Genomic DNA, 12,279 nt, shown 5'->3' with positions numbered 1-12,279 from the left:
AGACCGGGGCACGAACCCGTATCCCCTGCATCGGCAGGCGGACTCTCAACCACTGCGCCACCAGGGAAGCCCCCTTCCCACATTCTTTACATTCATAGGGTTTCTCACCAGTATGAATTCTCTTATGTACTTTAAAGTCTGTAAGATGACTAAAGGCCTTGCCACATTCCCTACATTCATATGGTTTCTCACCAGTATGAATTATTTGATGTACTCTTAGGTCTGTATGACGACTAAACGCCTTGCCACATTCCTTACATTCATATGGTTTCTCACCAGTATGAATTATTTGATGTACTCTTAGGTCTGTATGATGACTAAAGGCCTTCCCACATTCCTTACATTCATATGGTTTCTCTCCATTATCAATTCTGTGATGCAGAGTAAGAGATGAACGTTTTGTATAAATGTATGTTTTTCCATTGCTGATTATTTCATATCTTGAGTCCAAATCTACAACAAATAGGGAAAAAAAAGTTTCTTTGACCACAAAACATTTTACAGAATTAAGAGAAGATTGAAAATTTCACCCATTAGAGATGGTTTAAAGAATTCTAAAATACAGTTATAAAACTTGAAAACTTAAAAGGAGAGCTCAGAAAAAGTAAATTTATGCAGTAGAGCACTGGTAAACAAAGACACGCACAGAACACATCCAGCCCTGATTTGTAGTGTTTGCCAATGTCTATGGTGTAAATACTCCCACCACAGGCAATTCCAAGCTATCAGTGTAATGTAATTGAACCTGGACTTAGGGATGATAAGTAAAATCTTGTCCCTGGAGAGCCAGTATCAGCCAGCTCTAAATACCACTTCCATCTAAAATATAAATATATACACATATAAAATTTAAAAAAGCAATTATACCTGATCATTCTTCAATTACAATTCCCCTAAAAACACACATTTCTGCCACTGTGACTCTTTTCCTCCTATGCATAGCCATGTGTGCTTTTATTTGTTCTTCATAACACATTAAGATATTGAGAGTCTTTATTTAGTTATTCCTCCCCTGACAGTTTATTATTTATGATCCTTACATATGTTCAACCTGTTTCATTCCTTCATATCTTTTCTCAGGTCCTCTCTAGCTTTCCCTTTTAACCAAGGCCAACCATTCTGGTCATCCCCAGAAAAGTATGTCCATCAATTCTCTGACATATACCAGGTATACCAGTTGTATGGTATTTTGAACATTTAGGGACTTTGGGCAAAAGAGGGAACTTGAATTATATAGAAAAGTCTAGAAGAATGCCAAGAATTATATTAAAAAGAATTGGCAGTTGTGGGCTGAATGATAAAAATCTGTATGAAGTATCATGAGCAAAATCTAAAGCATTTAATGAGGGAGCTATGAGTTGCGGGCAAAAAAAATCTTCTTGTAACTAGAGTATGGTATGTGTACAAAAAGTTGAAATAATATTAACAACAATCTTCAAAATTGAGTAACAATAGAAATTAATAAATATTAGAAAACCAAAAACTCTTTCATCTGGAAATGGAAATGCCCTCTCCAAAAATGCTAGATCATTATGGAAAGAAAAAACTGAAATAAAAGAGTTCTAGTAAATGGACTACACAGAAAATAAGCACATATCAGAATTTTGGGCATTCAATTTCACGATGCAGAGAACTCAAAACTTAAAATAATTATCTCTATAAAAAAGGTGAGTTGAGGGCTTCCCTAGTGGTGCAGTGGTTGGGGGTCTGCCTGCCAATGCGGGGGGTGCGGGTTCGTGCCCCGGTCCCAGAGGATCCCACGTGCCGCGGGGTGGCTGGGCCCATGGCCCATGGCCAGTGGGCCTGCGCGTCCGGAGCCTGTGCTCTGTGGCGGGAGAGGCCGCAGCAGTGAGAGGCCTGCATACCACAAAAAAAAAAAAAAAAGGGGAGTTGAGAATCAAAGCCTAATATGTAGAAAATAAACAACAAAATAGAGGGAGGCATAAAAATAAAGATAAAAGGAGAACATAATGAGTTAGAAAACAGTAACATTAACAAATAAAGAGCTGGTGCTTTAAAAAAATCATTATAAGAAATATTAGATAAACCAATTAAAGACAGTTAAAAACAAATAAAAATAAGAAAAGAGGAAAACAAGAACCACAGAGGGGGACTTCCCTGGTGGTCCAGTGGTTAAGAATCTGCCTTCCAATGCAGGGGATGCAGGCTTGATCCCTTGTTGGGGAACTGAGATCCCACATGCTGCGGGGCAACTAAGCCCACGTGCTGCAACTACTGAGCCCATGTGCCACAACTAGAGAGACCATGTGTTGCAACTATGGAGCCCACGCACTGTGGAGCCTGTGCACCACAACTACAGAGCCCACATGCCCTTGGGCCCACGTGCCACAACTACTGAGCCCATGTGCTCTGGAGTCTGCACGCCACAACTAGAGAGAACCCTGCATGCCTCAACAAAGAACCTGTGTGCCGCAACAGAAGATCCTACGTGCCACAACTAAGACCCGACACAGCCAAAAGTAAATAAATAAATAATCTAAAAAAAAAAAAAAAAAAAGAACCACAGAGGAATTAATTTAAATTACAAGGGTACTATGTGAATACTTTTGGAAGTATGGATAACTTTCTAGGAAAATTTATTAAAACTGAACACAGAAGAGAAAGCCTAAACCAACCAGATGCTACAGAATAAACAGAAAAAAAGCTGCCAGGAAAAAATTAAGAAGAAGTGTCATATGCATATTTCAACACCTATATTGTAATTTCTCAATATCTAGACCTAAAATATGGATACAGTATAACTGGACAAAGGGAAAATTTAGAAAGCCAGCAGGCATAACCCTAGAAATCTTATGCTAAAAAGAGAGGAAGAATTCAAAGGCTTGGAGAGTTTTGACTGGCCAAAACTAAAAAGACAGTAGCATAAAAATGATTGTGACAGATAATAAACCATGCAATAAAAAGCAATGAAATCAGCAACGACACAGGAGAAAAAAATTATTTCTCATCATTAAATAACTCCTTAATTGAAGAAGTTCTAGTTCCAGTGTGGTAGCATGAGGTTCCTACAGCCTGCCCCCTCTCTGATTTCAACTATTAACACTTGACAAAATACAAAAATTAACTACATAAGGGCTGTAAATAAAAGCAGGAGGGCTTTGGAAAGGAGTCAGACTTTACAAAGCAACCCAGACTGAGCTGAGTTTCTTGCTTAACTCACTCTCATGTCCGTGCTTCAAGGGCAGATCCCAGTTATTGTGGGGTAAGCGTGGGCTACAAAAATTCCAACAGAAACTCCACAATGTTTCTGGCTATAAGAACAATGAGAGGGAGCACTGCCAAACTGGAAAGGAAGGCGGGGAATGCTGGGACAAAAACAGCCAGAGAAGATTTCCTAATTTGGTATTTGGGTATAGATCAGTACAACACTCACTCTTACCGACAACAACACATGCATGAGAAGGATATAAATCAGTGCGGCACTATACCTAGTATACCTAGTATACACTCTACCTAGTAAACAATTTGAAAACCTTCCCACAAAGAAAATTCCAAGCACAGGCAGTTTCACTGGTGAACTGTTTCAAATACCTAGTGAAGAAGTACTACCAGTTCTAAACAAACTATTCCAGAAAATTGAGGAGTGAATCAGTCTATGCAGCTAGTTACTCTGATACCAAACAGGAGAAAAACATTACAAGAAGTGAAGATTACATACTATAAAACCTTGTAACCATAAATGCAAAATACTAAACACTATATTAACTAACAGAATCCATCAATATATAAAAAAGGTAATACGTAATGCCTGTCTTAATCCTTTTGGGCTACTATAACAAAAAATAAAGACTGGGTAGCTTATAAACAACAGAAATTTATTTCTCACAGTTCCAGAGGCTGAGAAGTCCGAGATCAAGGGACCAATATGGTCATATTCTGGTGAAGGCCTTCTTCCTGGTTCATAGCCAGTGCCTTCTCAATGCATCCTCATATGGTGTAAGGGGTGAGGAATCTCTGTGCTAACTCTTAATAAGAACACTAATTCCACTCATGAGTGCTCCACCTTCATGACCTAAGCATCTCCCAAAGGCTTTCCCTCCTAATGCCATCATCTTTGGGGGTTCGGATTTCAGTATAATACTGGGGGGTAGAAACATTCAGACCGTAGCGATGATCAATCCCAGGAATACAAGGTTGGTTTAATATTTGAAAATTTCATCAATATAATTTATTATATTAACAAAATAAAATTTATAAAACCCATATGGATCATGTCTAAAAATTTTTTTTTAAAAAGCATTTAATAAAAGCCACATCCATCTCTCATAAAAAGAACTTATCCTAATAAAGGTCATCTGCAAAAAACCCACAGCTAACACCATATCCAATGGTGAGAGAATTATGCCTACCACATATGATCAGAACAATAAAAAGTTATGCCCTCACCACTTCTACTCAACATTGGACTAGAGGTTCCAGGCAGTGCAATAAATCAAAAAATAAAGGCATGCAGGAGAAATATTAAGAAACAGAAATGTCCTTAATCATAGATTACTTAATCATATGTGTAGAAAGTCAAATGTAAACTATAAAACAGCTACTAGAAAACAGTAATGGAGTTTAGCAAGGCTGAAGTATATACAACCAATATGTAAATATGAGCGAACACTCAGGAATTCAATTTTTAAAAATACAATTTAAAGTAGTATCAAAAATAGGACATAGTGAGGGATATATCTCACAAAAGATATGTAAGACCTGTACACTATAAACTATAAAACACTGCTGAGAAAAGTTAAAGATATAAATAAATGGAGAGACATATCATGTTTATGGATACTGTTAAGATGTCAATAATTATTGCTGAATTGATTTATAGATTCAATGTAATTCCAATAAAAATCCCAGCAGACTTTTTTGTGGTCTATGATGAAATTGACAAGCTGATCCTAAAATTTATAGGGAAATGCAAAGGACCTAGAATAGTCAAAACAACTTTGAAAAGAACACAGTACAAGGACTAAAAACACTACTTAATTATAAGACTTATGAAGATACACTAATCAGCAAGTTTATGTGTCAAGACACGTCAATTAATGGAACAGATGATCATAAATAGATCCATACATATATGAAAAACTTACTTTCATCATTTAAAAGGCAATAGAGTGAAGAAAGGATAGTCTTTTCAACAAATGATGCAGGAACAATTGGGATATCCATATGCCAAAAAAGAATCCATACTTTGATAAACAAAAAAGAACTAAAAAATGGAACACAGACCTGAATGTAAAACGTAAAACTGTAAAACTTTTGGAAGAAAACAGGAAAAAATGTGTGACCTTGGGCTAGGCAAAGAATTCTTAGATACAACACCAAAAACCAAGATTCATAAAGAATAAATGGATAAACTTGATTTTGTCAAAGTTCAAATCTTCTGTTCTCCCAAACACACTGCTACAAGAATGAAAGGAAAAATCACAGTAAAGAAGAGAATATTCAAAAAGGATATCTTTTAATGTAGAATATGAAAAATAACTTACAAATTCAATAAGAAAACAACCTAATAAAACAGACAAAAGATTTTAAAAGATACTGCACTAAAGAAGACAGCAAATAAGATACTCAACATCATTAGTTATTATGGAGAAACAGATTAAAACCACAAGAAAATGACACTATATACTTACTTGAAAGGCCAGAATTAAAAAGATTGACTGTACCAATTGTTCATAAGATATGGAGGATCCAGACCTCTCTTACAGCTGGTGGAAATGTGAAATGGTATAGAAACACTGTAAAATAGTTTCTTACAAATTTAAATTTATAATCTTATTTATCTAAATCTAAATTTAAAATCTTACAAATTTAACCATACAATCCAGGCATTCAACTGCTCGGTATTTGGCCAAAAGAAATGAAAGCATATATTCATTCAAAGACTTATAAACAAATGTCTACAGCATCTTAATTTGTTATTGCTAAAAACTGAAAATGTCCATCAGCAGATAATGAATAAACAAATTATGGTATAACCAAATACTGGTATAGTACTGAGTAAAACACACATAACAACATGGATGAACTTCAACCTAATTATGCTGACTGAAGGAAGATGAAAACTTCACACTATCATTCTGTTTCTATAAAACTACAGAAAATGCAATCAACTCTATTGTGATAGAAGTAGAAACTAGATCATTGCATACCTAAGGAAGTTGGAGGAAGACAGAGGAGGAAGATTACGAAGGGACAAGAAATGCAAAGTTTTGAAAAAAAATCATTTTAATAGATTCAGATAAAGCATTTGACAAAACTGAACACCCATTCATAGTTAAAAAAAAAATCAGTGAACTAGGAACAAAAGAAAACTACCTCAATTCAACAAAGGTCACAAATGAAAAAGCCTACCACAAGACTTTCTTTTTTTTTAAGACTTTCACTTTCTATGCCAACATGAAAAACACAGTAGAGACCAGAAACAGATACAGACACATACAGTGATTTCACTTCTGACAAAGGTGCCAAAGCAATCCAAAGGGGAAAGGAAATTCTTTTTTTTTTAAATGGTGCTGGAATAACTGGGTATCCATAGGGAAAACATGAATCCTGAACCCTACTCACACCGTAATAAAAAATTAACTCAAAATGGATATATAATAGAACTAAACATAAAAGCAAAAATTATAAAAGGCCAAGAAAAAGCAGGGAAAAAACTTTGCCACCTTGGGGTAGGCAAAGATTTCTTGGATAGTATACCCCAAAAAAATCATTAAAGAGAAATTTGATAAATTGGAATTCATAACAAGTTAAAAACTCCTTGTAAGATATTGTTAATAAAATTAATAGGTAAGTCACATTGTGGGAAAAAGTTTTTAATGTTCCAAAAGGACTTCCTTTTGTTCCAAAATAAAGAACAATTACCCTCAAATATAAGAAAATAATGATTTCAAATGGCTAAAGATTTGGATAAACACTCCAAAAAATATGAATGATCAGTAAATAAAAGAAACTCAAGATCATTAGTCATCATGGAAATGCAAAAAGATACCACTACATACCAACTATAATGTCTAGAATTTAAAGGACTGACAATACCAAGTGTTGGAAAGAAAATGGAGTAAGTGGAATGGAGCAGTGCAAAATTGCTAAAATTGTTAAACATGCAGTTACTACTCAACAATTCCACTCTTAGGTATTCACCCTATAAAAATACACGTACACAAATATTCATAACAGTTCTACTTATAACTAGTCCCAAACTGGAAACAACACAAAAGTCCATCAGTAGGTAACATAAATTGTGGTCTATCCATACAACAGAATACTACTTAACAAAACATTGAACAAAGTAGTGATACACGCAACAATATAGACATACCTCAAAGTCATTATACTGACCAATGGAAGCAAAACATAACAGAATATATAATGTATGATTCCATATTTATAAAATTATTTTAAAAGGCTAATCTAATGTACATTGACAGAAAGTTGATCAGGGGTAGTTTGAATGGGAGTGGGCATGGGGCGTGGAAATTAATTGGGAAGGGAAACAATGGAAACCTTTCATGTACTGTAAATGTTGTGTATCTTGATTATAGTGGGAAATCTGGGTTGTTTACACTTTTTGACCATTAATACACAATGCTGCTATGAGCAACCATGTACAAGCTTTTGTGAGATGTACATTTCCAATTTTCTAGAGTATGTAGCTAGCTATGAAGGAAAGAGATGAGAAGAAAAGCATGGCCTTCATTAGCTTGAAAAACAAGTAAATCACATGGCATGCCAGAAGATGGAAATTGCTAAAGAAGAAAATGAAATTGGAAAGAAGACTCAGGATGGCTAGGATCAAGGGAAAGGCTCACTGCAAAACCCCACTAAAGGGATGATATTTGGGCAAAGATCTAAAGACTATAAGGGAGTGCACCCTATTGACTGGATGGTAACTCCAAGTTTAACATTTTAAGAAACTGACAAGCTGCTTCCCCATGTGGCTGGACCTTTATTTTAACCTATTTGTGTTTCTGACTCTAAGATGTATTTCTTACAGTTGGATCATGTTTTTTATTTTTAATCCATTCTGCCTACGTTGGTCGTTTAAATGGAGTGTGCACTCAATTTACCTTTAATATAATTACTGATAGAATTTATGGTTAAAATTTGTTACATATTTTCTATGTGTCTTAAGCCTTTCTTCCCCTTCTATCTCTTAATTATTACCTTCTTTTGTGTTAAATAGATATGTTCTAGGATGCCATTTGATTTCCTTTATTATTTCTTTTACTATATATTTTTTAGTTATTTTCTTAATGGTTTTCCTGGGAATTACAATTAACATCTTAATCTGTAACAATTTAAATCTGATCAATACCATCTTAATTATAATATTATAAAAAATTATGCTCCCAAATAGCTCCATTCATTCCCCAAGCCATGATAATTTGAATGCTTAAAAAAATAAACAGGGCTTCCCTGGTTGCGCAGTGGTTGAGAGTTCGCCTGCCGATGCAGGGGACACGGGTTCGTGCCCCGGTCCGGGAAGATCCCACATGCTGCAGAGCGGCTGGGCCTGTGAGCCGTGGCCGCTGAGCCTGTGCATCCAGAGCCTGTGCTCCGCAACGGGAGAGGCCACAACAGTGAGAGGCCTGCATACCGCAAAAAAATAAATAAATAAAAAACATAAAATAAAATAAACAGAAGAGGGAGCCCTTAAAATCACAAATTTAGAAAAGGCATCCAGAATCTTGACTCCTTTCTCAAAACTGAGGAAAATTAATCTCATATATAAATGACCCCCCATCCCCCAAAAAGGCCCAAGGTCAACTTCTATACAAGAAATTATATGACTAAAGTTAATGACAGTTATAGAGACAATATATATACATCTAAACCAAATGCCCTGAAAACAAGGAAAAAAACTATACCATACTATTCAATAACATGCTAAAAGACAAGAAAAAACTTTTAGATAAGGAAAATAATAAATGAGAATTAGAAAAACTCAGAATTGGGTGATAGAGCTCACAAGTAAATTTCAAATAAATGAAAAATAATGAAAGAATACGAACCTAGAAAGAATATGAGAATAAATCCAACAGATCAATGTTAACACAAATAAGAATAAAGAAATATTTGAAAAGGATATGAAAATGAATTACAATTTAACCTATAGTTGTTTTATCTAGGCTTCTGTGTAAGTCTTATGATTAAAGAAAAGGTGAAAATCATATTTAAAAAACAAAGACAAAAAACCTAAATCACATTAGGGATCCTAACTACTCTTAGAAAACAATTCTACTAATTCTTCATAAGGATCCACAAAATCTAATAGGATCTTTTCCTTCCTAACATACTAGCTTCATGTCCTGTTAGTCACCATTCACTAACTGATCTAGATGCTACTACTCAAACATGCAAACCTCATCCCCCTTGAGGGCCTTTGCATGTGTGGTTCACTCTCCTTGGTTGCGCTTTCTCATACAGTCAAAAAGCCTGTGACCTTACTTCATGCCTCTGCACAAACGTTAGGAAAGGGTTCTTGATCATGCTACCTTACCTAAATTTGCTGTGTTCTTTGTTAGTGTCCTTCATAACATATTTCACTACCTTATATTATTTATCTATTTATCTCATGTTAATTTCTTCCTTAACATGGTATAATCTCCATTACTACAAGAACATTATCTGCCCTTATTCAGTATTACTGGGTTGATTATGCCAAGCACAGTGCCAGCTCAGACTATTCAAATATTTTCCAGGTATAGGAATGAATGTATTTTTAGACAAGAGTCACATTGAAAAAGAGGATCTGGAAAGAATCTGGTCCAAAATACAGGTAAATGGCTATACCATGGAAGGAAAGTGACTAGCATGAAATTGGGAGGGGAATATGAGAAAAATGACATGGTGAATGATTAATGAACTTAAGATGAAGTTGAAATACTTCCTCTTCACATTACAAGACTTTCCTTCACTGAGAAGGGAGCTTTCCAACTAATGTTTCAAGGATGTGTTTACCAAGTGTATTTACCACCTGGGCTATCACTTACACAAATGACTTCTGCCTGACCTGCTCTTACTTACCTGTACACCAACTTCTTGTTTTTTCTCTCATAAACATCCAGTGTTCTTTTCCTTGCTCCAGTAAGGTAATTACATTTGGCTTAGAAATGGAATGGCCTGCTTTAAAGAAAAAAGAATGCCACAGGTTGGAGAAATAAATTGTAACTAGTCAAGGTAAAATTATAATATGATAATAAAAGATCATAATGATATTGACTATTTTAGAGAAGAATGAGAAAATTAAAGGATAAGAGTCAGTTAGGTAAGGTAAAGTTTTTGTTTTGCTGTATTTAAAATTCAAACTCATATGTCCTCTAACTCTAGAGAGCAAACATAATGTGGTTAAAAACATATTTTGAAGCCTGGGATCAATTCCTGCCTTTGCTTCCTTCCAGCTGGGTATAACCTCAAATAATTCACTTAAATCCACTATACCTCAGTATTCTCATTTATAAAATGGGGATAATAATAGTACTGTTGGGGGAATTAAATCAGTTAATACTCTCAGTTATTTTAATCAGTTAAATCACATAATGTGCTTAGAATAATGACTACTACACAGTAATCAAAATGTTAGCTATTAACATTATTCTTATGCTCTAATGTCACTAGAGGATACAAGAAAAGAGAGCTATAAGATGTTCATTCCATTTTGAATGTAATTTTCATGTATTACAACTTTCAACCACAAATCAGATGAACTTTGTTTTAAGAAATGAACTGCTTTTGGTACAGTTTTAAATAAATCCCAATTATGCAATCCATCACCATATAAATTGTAGAGGCTCTTTTGATACCAAGAGCAATTTAGGACCCTCTGTCAAGCTGATATCCCTGAAACTGTTTCAGATCTTAAAATGGAGTATTAGAGCAATCTGGAGCACAAATGAATAAAAAACTTGGATCCTTTGACCATGGTTATACAGTATATGCCACAAATATCTAATTTAGCTGCTTGGTCATTATGGAAGACATGCAAATATAAAAAAAGAACACATGGAGATGTGAATATGATTGAAGGATAGGGAAGATGAAAGTGTTTAATGGAGCTGCCATTTCTAACCTGACAAAGCTCAGACCACTTTTTTGGGAAGAGGAAAAACAAATTTAACTAGTTTCTTGAAAGGCAGCCCTGAAAATTACAGTAGAAAAAATACACAGCCTATAGAGCAGATTCTAAATTAATCTAAATTATTTGAAGCAGATGAACATACCCAGTGAGACCAAGTTACCATAGTTCTCCATCATCACATTCCGGTACAGTCTTCTGAACGAGGTCAAGACATTCCCACTTCTGCTGAGAGAAGCCTATGGCCACATCACTGAATGTCAGTGATCCCTGAAACAGTAAACACATGTATCACTGGGCAAATTAAAGAAAATACTTTGAAAGCAGAAGCAGGAGTTGATGGACTTCTCCATAGGAAAAGAGAAAATGAAAGTAGGTAGGCTGGCAATCTATGATGTGGAAGGAGACTTAAGCACAAGGTATACATTATTTTTTAAGAAGCCTGCTAACACAGGTCAAATGTCTTCCATATTCTGGGATACTTCTAAATATCTGAACCATTTGGAAATGGACAAAATAATGTTTACCTCCTAAATTAAAAAGCGTATATACAAGAATAATGTCCAAATGGTATCTGCCTCAAAAATTCTCAATAAATAAATATTTCTCCAAATTTTAAAAGTTTATATGGAAATTTATATGGCCATATATTAACAGCTATTATATTTTTGGTTATGTTTTTATTGTTTTGTTTTTTAGGGGGTGTTTTTAGGAATGAATCACTGGGTATTCAGTTGTTTTTAGTTCATACATGAAACAATCAAAACTAGTGAAGACATAAATTATACCTTTGCCATGATCAGAATTTGACATCGGCAATCCCCTATCTTTTTGCTTAGATCTTGAGTTTTGGGGTTATTTTTATTATTATTATTTTTTTTTCCTTGCGTTATGCGGGCCTCTCACTGTTGTGGCCTCTCCCATTTGCGGAGCACAGGCTCCGGACGCGCAGGCTCAATGGCCATGGCTCACGGGCCCAGCCGCTCCGCGGCATGTGGGATCTTCCCGAAACGGGGCACGAACCCGCGTCTCCTGCATCGGCAGGCGGACTCTCAAGCACTGCGCCACCAGGGAAGCCCTGGGGTTATTTTTAAGGTTACTTCATAATCATTGTAACAATTGACATAAGAACTTAAATTTTTTTTTCTTTTAATTTATTTGTTGCTGCACATGGGCTTTCT

General features: G+C 35.3%; 1 protein-coding gene across 1 annotated transcript in view; it reads right to left on the bottom strand.

Annotated features, from left to right (window-relative positions):
- Positions 1-11,895, bottom strand: part of LOC103082026 (zinc finger protein 607-like) — a 67,346-nt gene extending 55,451 nt beyond the window's left edge. Inside the window, 5 exon segments of the mRNA XM_082931513.1 lie at positions 158-453; positions 10,051-10,149; positions 11,244-11,290; positions 11,292-11,368; positions 11,887-11,895. Of these exon segments, the coding sequence (XP_082787639.1) occupies positions 158-453; positions 10,051-10,149; positions 11,244-11,290; positions 11,292-11,368; positions 11,887-11,895 (528 nt within the window).
- Between the last annotated feature and the right edge of the window lie 384 nt (positions 11,896-12,279).

Source organism: Lipotes vexillifer, unplaced genomic scaffold (assembly GCF_000442215.2).
Source record: "Lipotes vexillifer unplaced genomic scaffold, Lipotes_vexillifer_v1.1 scaffold182, whole genome shotgun sequence".
In the NCBI taxonomy this organism is placed as follows: Eukaryota; Metazoa; Chordata; class Mammalia; order Artiodactyla; family Lipotidae; genus Lipotes; species Lipotes vexillifer.
This window is presented reverse-complemented; position numbering and strand designations above follow the sequence as displayed.